This window comes from Crocodylus porosus, unplaced genomic scaffold (assembly GCF_001723895.1).
Source record: "Crocodylus porosus isolate Cpor-Errol unplaced genomic scaffold, CroPor_comp1, whole genome shotgun sequence".
In the NCBI taxonomy this organism is placed as follows: Eukaryota; Metazoa; Chordata; order Crocodylia; family Crocodylidae; genus Crocodylus; species Crocodylus porosus.
The window spans coordinates 42743715-42758078 of NW_017728931.1; the positions used below are offsets into that span (position 1 = coordinate 42743715).

Genomic DNA, 14364 nt, shown 5'->3' on the forward strand with positions numbered 1-14364 from the left:
AAGGGAGTTTCCCATCTTATAAGTGTGCTGCTGGTTACTACTGCCCAAGTGCAGCACCCTGCACTTGTCAGTATTGAAGCACATCCTGTTTTTGCTAGCCCACCCCTGTAACCTGTCCAGGTCTTGCTGCATGGCCCCCACCATGCCATGTAGCAGGCAACCTCCACTGAGCCATACCTGGACCCCCCCCATGCTATATGGGGGTTCCTTGAGTCTCCCATTGCCCTAACCACAGGGTCCCTCAGTCCTGCAGGACATACTGCCCCACCCCACGCCCAGGGCAGAAAAACGGGTAGACCAGAATCTTGCAGCAGGATTGCAATGGGTGGGAGCAGTGCCTGAGTGACTGAGAAACCAAGAGTGGCAGGTTAACTCTTTGGGAGCCGTATGTATCCCATGGGCTGCCAGTTGGATGTGAAGCTAATTAACTGAACTTAAGCCTCTTACTATAGAGGCCTTTTTTCAGGACACTGAATTATTCTTTTGCTTCTTTTCCCAACTTTCCCTAAGTTTTCAACCTGATTTTTGAAATGTCACTGCCAGATCCACACAAGTGTTCCAGCAGCGGCCTTGTCAAAACATTTAAATCTCAAGCTTCTCAAAGGGTGAGGAAAGCATTTGCCTTAATCAAACATACAGCATCACATGGTATTATTTTATATTCTTCTTTTCACTTTCCTGTATCAGCTGCTGCTCGGTATTGAATTGGTATAATCCAATCTTTGCAGAACAGTTATAGCAAAACTGAGACCTTTTACATTAAGATTACAGAATGATGTGGAAGTTTCTTGTACAAAAGTAATGAAACCTGGCCATAGTTATATGAAACTCGCAACCAGAACAGGTCCCTGTATAATTTCAATGGAGTATTATTACAGATTTTATCCTATCATGGCTCTCCAGTTCTTAGGATGATCTTCTGGGTTAGTAGGCAAGTTATTCAAATTAACATGGTGGTATGCTGCTTCACATCCAGTGGCTAAGCCATATACAGAGATTTTGGGGGGCTGCTATTTCAGCCAAATTAACATGACTAAACTAGTTTTTTAGCTCAAGTAGTGCAGGGTTGCCCTTTTAGATCCAGAGCTCTTGGATTAATTCCCCACAAATCAACCATCTGAGGATGAGCCTATTACCTTATATAAAGGCATTTAGCGAGAACATGAGTTATCATTATCCTGATACCTGGAAAAATTGTGAGGAGACTGGCTACTGGAACAGCAGATGAAACAGCTGAATCACTATGAGTCATTAGTTTTTAGATTAAGGTAGGAACAAGCCATGTAGATACTTCAGCCACCAAGGAAATAGAGGCATAACTGTCTGAAGAAAAACTAGAAAACTAGAGGAGAGAAGGAAAAAAATTATGAAACTTGTAACTGTATTGAACAACAAGTGATTAAGAGTCACATGAACTAAAACATGACATGACTGCATATTAGTTCCACTCACGTAGACAAAATACCTGATGTTGAAAGTTATTTTAAAAAAGGTAATGATGCTAAATAAGTCTCCTACAATGCCTGGGGGTTCCTAGTGAGAGATGTTTCATAATTTTAAGCTTCTGTAATGTAGCTGTAACAAACATTTCAAGAGGCCCTTTTAGTTCTTTGAGGCAGGGTATAATCCTGCAAAACAGATGAGAAGAATGTTACTTGAACAGATAGTTCCTAGAATATAGGCCTACCAAATTATTTCAAGGAAGTACGGGAGAAATTAATCCAGTCAGAAAATGACTGGATAGTTTGTATAATGCCTTGAGTCCTGGCTGGATCAAAAAGTTACATAGTAGGCAAATCTACACATTAAATCAGCTAGATGCAATAAGCTCTGGCACAGTCTGCACTGGAGTTTATTGCTCCTGGGCACAGTGTTTACACATGTGCCTGGGATCACAGCACATTGGGCCAGGGCAGGGGGCCCAAAGAGTTTGCCTGACAGCCTGGGGCTGCTCCTATTTGGCTTAACTTGCTGCAGAGGGGTTGGCTGGTGTATAAGGGTGTTATAGTGTGGGGCTAGCCAACAGGCAGCCCTACATAGTGCCCTCATGCCCCTGCCAGCTCTAGTCACTGTCTACATATGTGCTGTGGCAGAATAAATAACTCTGCCATAGATTAGTACTTGCATTGAGCAATACAGTCCTATAGTAGAGTTAATTAGCTTACTCTGGTTGAATAGCACCACTCATGTAAACAGTGGTGCTTTACTGCAGAGTTAATTAGGCAACTTGGCTATAAGCATCTCATGTAGATGCACCCAGTATATATCCATAGAGTACCAATGATAGATGCAGTGCATGTTGAGATGAAAGCTAGAGGGAAATAATTGGAACAACCCAGACCTCCAAGCATGACTGAGAACTGATGATGTACAAAACAACCCGGCTACACTCCAGGTTTGGGCAACTGATGGCTACTTGGTTCTTTTCTGCCTGCTGACTTATGATTCTGTAAGCAAAAGTGATGAAGTATTAGCCTAAGGTTTTTTTAAGTAAGTTTGTAAGCTGAGCACATGGTGTGTCCATCACTTAACAAAGATGATGACCAGAAGACACTACAGAAGATATTTGGATACTATGGTGATGGGAATCAATAAAATTGGAAAGGGTGAAATAGGCCTTTTTTATTATAATCGAATGAGGGATATGTTCTTTTGCTTCTTTGTTCCATGCCTACAGCAAGCAGAAGAAGGAAGGATACAGCTGGTTTGGCAACCACAGGCAAGCAGGAAAGGAAACATAACACTGAGACTATTCTGGATAAACAGACAAAAGAGAATTGAAGGAACTGGGCAATTGCCTGAAAGACAACAAACTCAAGCCGGTGATGCACACAAGAACATTAGCCACAAAGGAACAAGTGTTTGGATCATGGTGATCTGAACGGATTCTGCCACTACTATAATCCATGCTTCAGTACTGGCAACTAGTATGGAAAATTATGGGAACAAAGCTTCAGGGGTGCCAGAGTGTGTGTAGGGGGACAGGAGTTCTCTGCATCATGTTATGGCAGCCTGAGTTTGCCTTGAAAGCAGAAAGCAAAGTCAGCTAGGATGACTGATCCATGAGGTTTTCTTCAGCTGTGAACCCTAAGAGGCCAAGTGAGGCTGGAAGGCTGCAGTTGCCAGAAGTCTGTGCTGTTTGTTCTCAAGCAAATTTGGTCCTTACAGAAATGCACCATACTACCAGTGACGGAGACTTGCTTCTCTACAAGCTGGACAGACTATGGTCAGCAATACATCCAGATTCGCTACTGACAGGCCATAACTTTGTACTGGAAGGATCACTTTTGGGATAATGGTAGCTTACCTGCCTCAGCATTAGGCTGCTAGGCTAAACCGGACTGCATGATGCTTGACATTTGCTCAGCCACCCCATGACACTACAGAACTCAAATCATCCCACTATCCCATTACCATGATCCAAGGTAATGGGTGGACAGGGTATAACTCTGGGCATGAAAGCAATCATTTCTTGTGAAGATCTGATGGTTCAGTGCTGCACAGTTTTGCTAAGTGAAAGTTGCTTTGCAGGCTGCTAGACCTGGGAGAACGCAGTAGTAGTGATCATAATGAGTGAGCAAAGAATCAGCAAGGATTTCAGGATTTGGGGTTAAAGCCTACTATTCAATAATTATCAACTTCCCCAGGTCCATCCAGGTCAGGTGGCCACCTACATCCCATGAAATAGAGATACCAAAGTGCTTCAGCACAGGCCTCTCATGTAAAGCCCATGATCAATCCTCAGGGACCAGTCATTACTCTGAAAGACTCTTCTTACAAAAACTTCAGTTGTGCGTGGTGGTCCACCTCCACCTAGAGATGCATTTTTATGGTCTTCATCAACATTGTGTACTACTTTTGGACCCCCCCCCCCCCCAGCACACTGAAGCATGGTGTAGACATGCCCTTAGGGATAAAACCTATTTAGTGACTCACCCAAGGTCACAAGAGCCTGTAGCAGAGCCCAGATCTGACATTGGATCCCTTGAGTTGAAATACAGTACACAGGTCACTAAGCAGTCCTCCCTGCTTTAACTTACCCAAATCTTGTTTGCTTTCCCCATTTAAGATAAAAATTCACAGCAAAAACACAAGGAAGCTGTGTGGGAAAAAAAAAGATATTCCATTTCAGATAATCTTCTTCGCAGTTACATCTGACTGCCTGGAGAGGAGCCATGAAGATAAAATAGATGTTTGTGCAGATAAATTCACCTGCCTGTTTTCTCATAAAGTAAATTGTTTTCTCTGTTTGCAGACACACCTGATCAGATCCTTGCCTTACTTTCAAAGTGCTTTCCCCCCCAACCCTTGCGCTTCTGCCAATAAACAAAAACTTGGATGAAAAACCAAAGTATTATTATGAATGTTGACAATCCATAGACAATGCCACAACTTAGTGTGTGTATGTATGCACATGAGTGTGCATGTGCAAGGAAGATGGATTTAGTCAACCATAAAACATGTAACTCTCAAGTAGGCAGGAGAAGCAGGTTCTCCTTGCCCTGTTCAAGCCTAGAAAATGTTGCATCCTGGCTCCTGTGTTTGAAGGGCCAGACCAATTCCAGCCCAACATGTCTCTGGGCTCCATCAGCTTCTGCAGAATTGAAATTCCAATTTAAACAAATTCTCCAACTCCTCTGGTACCAAGGAAATGTTCCAGAAATGACCTGATGCTGTGTTGTCTTCCTGAGACTGCAACACAGGAAGTCAAATATAGCAACTGTGACCAAGGCAGTGATTTCCCCTATTTTTCTCGACAGGATGTTTATTCCCAAGCCTGATTATAGCAATTTACATGTCTGCATTGTTAGCTATTTCACTGAGTATTTTTCTAGCAACTTTCATCATTTGCATATCTTCTGTATACTCGAATATCAAGAAAGTGAAATATGGAGGGGATCTATATGCGCACCAACCATTGCAAGATTTTCCTTCACAACTTCACCAGAATCTCTTGATAGAAAAATACAATAGCATCCTTGACAGTACACCCACATTTATAGAAGAAAAATCTTCATGATTAATATGATTCCATTTAATGCTAATGAGGTTAGCAATAAACTGAGATTTAGTGAAAGAAGGACATGTCAAATACCCTGAGGCCCCTGACACATTACACTTAAGGTGTAACTCGTTAAATCTATCTTAAGTAGTGACCAGGCCAACAATTTGTTTAATTAATGGTGTAATAAAAATCAAGAATAAGCAGCAAAGTGATTACACAAAATATGACCAGTAACTTTGTCACTCCTTGCTATCAAACTTTTAATTAAATGTATGGCCAGTGCTCCTGTTTGCTCTGGAGGCTGGGAGCAGGTCAGCTGAGTGGGGGTCCCAGTTGGGGGAGCCCACTGTGCTCATCCCCTGAACCTCAGGCAGCGGATGGAGCTCCCAGCCATGAGTGCACAAGGTGCCCCCCTACAGCTGGAAGCTCTGATCAATGACAGGGCTCCTCGTGGGAGGAGCATAGGGTGTGCACCTACAGCTGACAGCCCCAGCAGTGACCGAGCTTCCAGCTGCGGGGGGATACCATGCACTCCCGTGGCTGGGAGCTCTGTCGGCTGATGGGCTTCTCAGCCACAGAGGTGAAGGGTGAGCCCCACAATCTTGACCCCAGGCTCCTCCTGAGCCAGCAATATGGTGTAATGGGATCAATGCTGGATCCCACAATCATGACTCCTGCCATACATGTGTGGCAGGACAGAGGGCACAATTGTTGGGATCCTGCACCAGATCCCATCAAGCCTTCTTTTTAACATCTGTCAGAGGCTTAAGATATTACAAGGTGTCATCCTGCTCTGCCCTGCTCTATGCCTAGCTTCAGAGGAACACAGCTAACTGCTTTTCTGTATTAATGCATCTGTTCTCCTTGTTCATTATGCATTAGCATTCTTTGCATAGTCTACTTGAACAATCTATTTTAAAATTAAAACAGAAGTCACCATTTTACGAGTGGATTTTCCGTAGGAAAACAAGTCAACAATGAAAGAAAAAAGTGGTTGCGAGTCTGCAGCTGGACTGTGCTATTATTTAAATGACAGACTTAACACTCTTCTAAAGTGACAATGTATGAGAAAGTCTGAAGTCCAGCAGTTATAAACTCTGGAACAAATCCGATAATAACGGGTTTGTTGTAGTAAAGTGCCTACATAAATATAGGTTTGTGATACTGCATTCTTCTCAGTTGTTTTGAATCATTTTTGTATAGTTGGTGTGCTAACCGAAGTGAAATCTGGCAAGCAGTTTAATCGCATGTAAATGACACCTGATCACCCTTGGGGCTAAGTCTAAATCAATACATTTTCTTTGGAAAAGTATGCATCACAAGGCAGGACAGAGAAAGGGAAAGAGCACATGTGAGCTCATTATGAATAATTTATTCATTTCAAAATATCACAATTCCTCTATCTTTAAGCAAACAGGAGAGAGGTGACTTCAAAAAACCGGTAGGGTTAGGTACTCGGCACTGACTCGGATAACCATTCCAATTACTATGAAATTCACATTTAAGAGAATTCGGCATTCAACATGGTAATAACATTAAGAAAATGTAAAATGAAGGATCTGGGGAATTCAAAATCTGTGTGTGCTGAGTTGCCTTTATTCTTCAGTTCTTTATTCTGCCTTTATTCTTCGGTTCCATTTATAATATCATTGAAGGAGAAAGGAGAAAACTTATAGCCTGCCCCCACGTAAAACTTGTTCTGGAATTCCACCCTAAAGAGGAAAGATCAACACAGAGAGCAGTTAAATTGGCACAGTAATGAACTTACACAGTATAATGTGTGGGGGGGGGGATGGAAGAAGGAGAAAGGACCATTCTAAAAATCAAGCAGGGAAGTAGAAACAGCAATACTAGGGAGACCAGGACCTGGACACACGACTCAAGGCTCGGAGTCAGAAACTCATATGAGTTTCTAGTGATCTCTGAAGCATTGGGATGTGGATATGTTCTAGGTCAGCAGTCAAGCTGGGATTTTCCAGGGCGGGGGTGCATAATGGAAGTGGACACAGCCAGCCATCATGCCATTAACAACTTAGAAGAGAAAGAAGAACTCTCAGCATAATACATTTCCATCTCCCTTGCCTGCTGGGAGGAGGAAGAAAGGCAGGTGCTTGAAAAAGACAAATGCTGAAGCTGCAGCGTGACTTCACAAGTACTACCCAGCTGTATAGGACCTTCCACAAGTCAGTCTGAAGTGCTTTTAACGGGCACAATCGGCAGTATCTGGAAAGCAAGGGAAAGTCGCCCCCCTCCCCACCACACACACACTTAACAACTACGAGATCTTTAATAACCATCAGGGAGCACTGATATAATAAACAGGGTCTGCACCCTGGGGAAACCCTGTGGGACAGCTGGTGGGGGGAGTGCTGCAGGCTCTGAGAAGGGGCAGGGGCTGGGCATAAGAGTTTTACCCAGTTCCCAGCTGCTGCTACCACGGCCATACACGCTCTGCCCTCGTCTCCTGTGAGCAGCAGCAGCAGTGTAGTGTCCATGCCCCAGCTGCCATAGCTGCAAGAGCAACACTGTGGGACTGCTCTTGCTGTGGGGCATGAACTCCATGGGCATGGGGGATGATTTTGGTGCCTTTGTTAAAGTCAATGAGTGGGGCTGGTGCCCCTCTCACCCTCCCCTAGGTATGCTACTGTCAGATGTGGCCAAGTTCCCTCCACTGTACAGTACAACAGTCTGAGATAACAGACTTTTCAGCTTCCCAGTGTCCAGACAGTATCAAGTGACTCCAAGCCTTTCAACCGCGTCTTGTTGACCGCATTATATGGTTAGTGATGGACTGTCACAAGATAGGAAGTACCCAGCAACAACATTTAAAAATGCCCTCCAAGGTTGGTTTGGGGGAGCTTTTTCCTCCAGTTGGTTTTACTTTATACATCACTACTAGGGTATGTCTACACTGCAGGGCAGTATAAACATATCTGAACTATCTTTTAAACTAGTTAGCTCAGGTACTGCTGGCAGTTTAGCTGTGCAGTGTAGAGATCAGTCTGCATTTACTACCCAACTGACTAACTTCCCCAGTTTCTCAGACGGGTTTTGTATTCTGTGCTGACTTCCATGCTACCATGGTTAGACTTCTATTAGTACCCGAGTGAGGTAGTAGAAGGTTTATACAGACTTATACAATGGTGAGGCCACATCCAGACAAACATGGCCATGCGGTATGTGGTGCCAGAGACGTGTCTGTGGCACTACATACCACATGTTCAGCCGCTCACCACACTGCAAGGGAGCAGCGCGGGGGTGACCCCTGGGTATCCAGGGGTCAAAAAAACTTGTGCAAAAAGAGAAAGAGGAGCGGTGCACATGGGGGCAGTGTATGCTGCTCAAAACCGGAGCCTGGCCAGACAGAGCCACGCTATGGCTACCAGTCAGGCTCTGAGTGACAGGTTCACTGCTGCTGTAGTCCCAGAAGGCCCCCAGGACCCCAGGTAAGGCTGCTGGGGCCAGTCCAGTGCTGGCCCCAGCCTCCCCTACCTCAACCTTGGGTGAGCTGCCACATGCCAGAGTGTGAATGGCATGGACGTTCCCCAGGGACAACCAGCTGAGGCACAAGGTGCACCACCACTAGTTGTCCAAGGGGAACCAAACATCCACATTCATCTGGACAGGGCCTGAGTGCATATCAGATATACCTTCAGTGCTTAGAATTCAGAGTGAAGCTGCAATCATAAGATCTTAAAGAAATGTCTTAATCACCCAAGTCAAAGTGGCACTGTTGCCCTTTACCTGCAGAAATTGGCTTACAAATATGAACTTTGTCCTGACTGATATGAGTTTGGTGGTCTCAAATTAATCAGAAGTGGGTACTTCTGCATAGTGCATGACTTGTGCACCTAGCAGTCAAACTCAGAACTACTAATGGTACACAATGATTTGGGATAGGTCCAAGGCACAGAAACAGTGGTATAAATAAAAACCATTCTGTAACAAAATCTATGGTGGCCCCATCTCCATGGCCTCTATGCAGTAAATGGGTACCCTTTTCTCCCTGAAATTGCAATGAGAAAGGCATTTGGGGAATCTTCTTTTATAGAACTTACCAGTGAAGGCGCAGTGCATGCAGGAATGCAGAGAGACCCTCCATGACAAGCAGAATGGCTACTGTCAGAACTGCGAAGACCGCAAAGATGACAAAGACCACAATAAGTCCTCCCCAGCTGCTACTCCTGAGTCCCACACTCATCACCATGGTCCAGAGGACCTCAGATAATTCTGCAGTGCAAGTAAAGGAAAGAAAAAGAATGGAGCTGAGCAAAAGTTGTGGACAGTTCAATAGCTACTGTGATAACAATCAATCATCGACTTAATGGGTAGACTGGAGAATGCAACATCAAAGCCAGAAAGAATCCATCTTTTGCACAAGGTAAGATGCCCTTTAGAGCTGATACCTTAACACTGGCTGGAGATCAGAAACACCCAATGTAAAAAAAAGGGAACACACTTTGGTGACAAAGATGAATGCAAAATGCTCAAGACAACTAGATTCCTCTTGGAATGTGACTGACAGGAGGGACCCAGGCAGCTACACTGCCATCAATTCCTACCACTGTGATAGGAAGACATGGAAGCTTCTGCAAAAAGGCTGCTTGGATTTCCCTGGGGGGCTCTGACAGGTACGGCTATAATTATTCATTACAGCTCTCCATAGGAGCACAGAGCCAGACTTAAATGGGTGCAAATGAGAGCTCCAGAGCTCCACTGGCATCAGTAGAGCTAAACTGAGGCTGCAAACAGATGTCACCTTTGGGCCATGAAACTTTTTATGGCATAACCAACCAAAAGCAAACAGACATCTTTCTGCTCCTGGGGTGCACAGGATTGGTCCTCTGAAGCCCCAGGAATGCCTGCCCAGTTTCCCCATTTGCAGAGGCATGCCCAGCAATCCTGACTCAGGGTGCATCTCTGCAAATGGGGAAACCCTGCGGTCCCCTCAGTTTGCAGATGCTTGCCCCAACTGTTGTCCTGCAGGATTGGCTCCCAGGAGTGGCAGGGGCCCAGCAGGGTCCAGGATGCATCCCAGCAGAGCTGATTCACTTCATCTAGTGATGTCTCTTTATAGCCTGCTTTATGCTAGCTGAGGACCTTTGTATGTGTCCTGCCTGGCCACTTCCTCTTATGGAAGACATTGAGAATGAGCACCTAGAAAATGAATGAACTAGTTCTGTTTACCTGGGGACTGCGATAAGCTCCGTATCATATATCTAATTGTAAAACCAAGCTTAGGCCCCATCAGCAAGCTCACAAAACCCAACCTACAGCACAATGTTATATCAAAGTTGCAGCAGACTTGGAGTGAAGAGTCCTGTCTACAGTAGACAGGGAAACTGTGCTCACCAGGAAACTATATATCCAAGGCACTTCAATGACTCCTTTTATGGTGAGTACCTGAGCACTTTATTGTCTTTCATACATTACTCCTCAGCACCCCCAGCATGGGTAGAAAAGTGTACCTCTCTCCTCTGACAGATGGAGAAAGGAGGCACAGAGGGACAAAGCGACTTGCCCAGGGTCACCTGGAAGCTTGTGGTAAATCAAGCACCTTTGCATTAAGGGGTTGTTTTTTATATTTGTCTCGTTCTACACTGCAATCTCTGTGGGGAAAGGACTGTTTTTTTGTTCCAGGTTTGCACAATACCCAGAAGCAGGCAGTACTGCCACACGTTCAATAAACAGATTATAATGATAATCAGAGATGCTGAAAATCAGACCTTCTGAAGAGCTTGAAATTTCAACATCTGTTTTCATCCTAAATCAAGAAAAACTGCAACGGTGATTTTTTTCCTGATGAAATATAAAGTTCTGAATTAGTTCAGTGTGACCATTTCAGGTCAGAATGAAAGGTTTCAACATTCTTGAAATGAGCTTTGTCATTTTGATTTGTTAAACTGAAGGAAAATGTCATGTTTCAGGTCATTTTAACATTGATCTGTCCCCTTGAGCTGCTGCTGTGATGGGTCTTGTAACCTGCCTGCCTTACTACCCTCATCCATCTCTAGGGCTAGACTCAATTTCCCATGACGGATTATGATGAAGCTACCAGAGGAGGAAACTACGGTGCATCACAGGAAATTCAGAGGGCTTGGACTATATTAGAGAACAAAGGCATGAGACACCCAAACTACAACTTCCATGAAGCCTCTCAGCAGCTAGTATGAACACAAGTCAAACAGCCACAAAATATTCAATCAGGTTTGACAATTCTCAAATCATACCAATTTGTATTGATGCAGAATAGTTTGCTTCAACTTTCCAGGTGGAAAATCCCACAGCAGATTCTGAGTTTGCAGAAGCTTCATTTTCATTTGCAGTGAAAATAAAGATTTCCAATGACAATGACACATTTCCCATAGCAGCAATGAACACTGATTATTGTTACAGCTGAACAACATGAAGCAATAACTCACGTGCATGAGCCAAGCTTAGTGCCCAAAGCCGGAGGTAGGATGCCGTATTGGAGATGCAGCCCAGGCAGTATTCAATGGTGTGGATTGCTTGGTGGACAAATGTGTCTCCAAAATTGAACTGAAATGATGCAAAAATGAAGCTGCCTCACCTCCATTCTGGGCTGCCTGGCTAGTGGAACAGTAATACACTATACATTGTAGGTTAGTACACATTGTGCACCAATCTCCTTCCTCAGGATGATAGGAACAATATGTGGCTATTTGACAAGAGGACAGGTCTGTAAACTGTTCTGCTTGTTCCATCTTCTCAGGCACCAAACTTGGAAGAAGAAAAACTCCAGTGAAAAGCAACTGCTAAACAACCACTCTGTATTTGCCTTCCCCGCACTTTGCTGTATTCACTAGCATACTACATCTACCTTTCCCCCAAAAATATTAGCCCTCCAAAATGGGGTTTATGTCTTAAGCAGGGGAGCAGATTTTCTTTACCAGAACTTCACTATGTGGAAGCACAGAAGGATAAAGACACTTTGTTAAAAGATGGCTGCCAACTTCTCTCCCCCTGCCAGGAAGTCAAAGGGGTGGGTTCAGTCCAGTGTTAACTCTTTCACAGCTGCTCACAAATTGGCATCAGTTTTTGGCAAGTTTTATCCCACAACAAGGGTATGGGAGATATGTAATACCCACCCAAATCAGTGCTACCTAGCTTTGGGCTGGGGCTGGGACTGTGCAACTTCCAAGAAGGGGCCACATATCCTGGGAGCTGCACCACAGCAAGTTGCAACTCCCTCTGAGCAACATACCCCATGGGCACCCTCACTGCCATCGCTGCACCACATCTCCATGACCTACCCCCACCCCCTAGTGCACTGCATGTCTAAGCTGGCCCACCACTACACAGTGCACGTGGGGAAGGGTAGCAGTAAGATTTGCCCACTCTTACCTGATGGTAAATAACCAGGGCAGCTAACTCCTGAATGAGCCCTACTACTATTTAGCTTGTGGATCAGATCACTATTGTGGAAGAACAGGCACATGAAACAGTTGCTACAAAGAAGTTGATGCCTGGCAAGTTCCCATTCCCTTTTAACTCATGGTGATGCACCTTTGTTTGTCCAAACCCTGAGACTAGGGACAGACATTACACATAAACCAGTTTAAGTGATCAGAACCTGGTTTAAACCTGTAACAGAACAGACATTCAGTGCACACAAACCAGTCTGAAAATGGCTGAAACTGATTTGAGATAAACCTGGTTGAATATAGTATCACACTTAATTGATTTGGGTCAAACTGGCTTATGCAATGTCTGTTCCAAACTCCTCCCTGGTTTAAGTTAAATCAGAGTCCCCCAGCATGCTCTTTGGGCTGGGCTGGGATTTCTGCTCCACAGTCTAGATTCAGACTAGACATCAGGAGGCGCTACTTCACTGTCAGGGCTGCTAGGATCTGGAACCAACTTCCAAGAGAAGTGGTGCTGGCTCCTACCCGGGGGTCTTTAACAGGAGGCTAGACAAACACCTTGCTGGGGTCGTTTGACCCCAGTACTCTTTCCTGCCCATGACAGGGGGTCGGACTTGATGATCTGCTCAGGTCCCTTCTGACCCTACCAACTATGAAACTATGAGCTGGGCTGGCCTCTCCTCTCTCCTCCCTTGCTGGAGCTCTGGCAGAGACTTGTAGGCACAGCAGGGTCTTACTGGCATCCTCATGCCCCATCCCCCCCTCACCATTTGCTGCTCAAGTAGGGATCTGTCCCTCCTCTCTCCCACAGCATGGACCACATCCAGTATGCGGTATGCTAGCTAATGCTGAGAGGTGTCTGTGTAAAGCAGACAGGACAAAGGCAGACAGGACACTGTCAGCTTAGGGCTTTTTTGGAGCTAATCAATAGGTAACTGGTAATGTCCCTCTGTTCCTTCCTTGGAAAAAGTTGTTTAAGAAGAGCTTGAACTAAAGAAAGAGGCTTTTTTTTGTTGGGGTGCTAAGTGCTGATAAATGCTCTGTTATCAAGGCTGGGGGAACCCCTCTCTACTCAGAGGCCAAGGGAGGGCTGCTCTAGCACCCCCCAGCTTCTAGCCTGAGCCACTGCAGGCATGTGCCTGAATTTCCTCAGTCCAGCGGATGTCTGTATGGTTACAAACCAGTTCAGCCTAGCCAGATTAGACTACCTGCAAAAATTGAATCAATTCAGGCTCAGGCTTTTTGAATGTCTGTCCCTAGCCTTTGTGTAGAAGCTCAAAGATCTACTGAACTCAACCTCTGTGCTGACTTCAGTATGGGCTGGATCAGTCTATTCAGGTCAGAACAACACTGGCAATTTTGGTTGTTTTCATTTTTCTCTCCAGATTTCAGATTCTTTTAACACAGAAAACTCATGTGCCTTTTGAAATATGGCAACTGCTTTCCTGCAGCAATGGATAAAACCTCAAGGGGACTGGAAGACTTATGCTTTGGTGCTTAAACCAATCTCCAGCTACATATAGGGAATATGGTCCCAAATCAGCCTGCAGGGGGCTCTGATGCTGGCCCTGTCCAAGGCAGGATGCTGGCCTATGGGGGCCTTGAATCTAAGTGTCCAGATCCTGGCAAATCCTATATTTCTATGGTCAGGCATGCACCCCCTAAGCCCAGGTGCTTAATCTAAAAATCTAAATGTATATGTTTCCTACTTGGACAAGAGGGCACAAAAGAACAAGCTTTCCTACAGGAAATGAGACTATTTGTTCTATGGTCTTTTGCCATTTGCACTCCCCACTAAAAATTCAGCAAAGCATGTAAATGAAAAGTAATGAAAAAGAAGTTTGACCTGCCCGAGTCTCCAAAAGATTAGGCTCAGGTTTAGTCAAAGCACAGGTTTGAGGATTCAGAGGGTTCTTCTCTTACTAGAAAACCTGCAGGCAAATTCAAAGTCTCCATTTGGCCCACACAGAATAT

The 14364-nt window shown here is 44.8% G+C and overlaps 1 protein-coding gene across 2 annotated transcripts in view; it reads right to left on the reverse strand.

Moving 5' to 3' along the window:
• Nucleotides 1-6357: 6357 nt before the first annotated feature.
• The window catches only part of ATP6V0A4 (ATPase H+ transporting V0 subunit a4), a 57874-nt gene continuing 49867 nt past the window's right edge, over nucleotides 6358-14364 (reverse strand). Inside the window, exons 19-21 of one of the 2 annotated variants that reach the window (XM_019544713.1) lie at nucleotides 11428-11545; nucleotides 9064-9133; nucleotides 6358-6717 (exon numbers count right to left, since the gene is read on the reverse strand). In XM_019544713.1, the coding sequence (XP_019400258.1) occupies nucleotides 6627-6717; nucleotides 9064-9133; nucleotides 11428-11545 (279 nt within the window). In that variant the 3' untranslated portion in view covers nucleotides 6358-6626. Of the gene's footprint in view, nucleotides 6718-9063; nucleotides 9236-11427; nucleotides 11546-14364 lie in introns of both variants that reach the window. The other variant, XM_019544712.1, reaches the window with a different exon arrangement.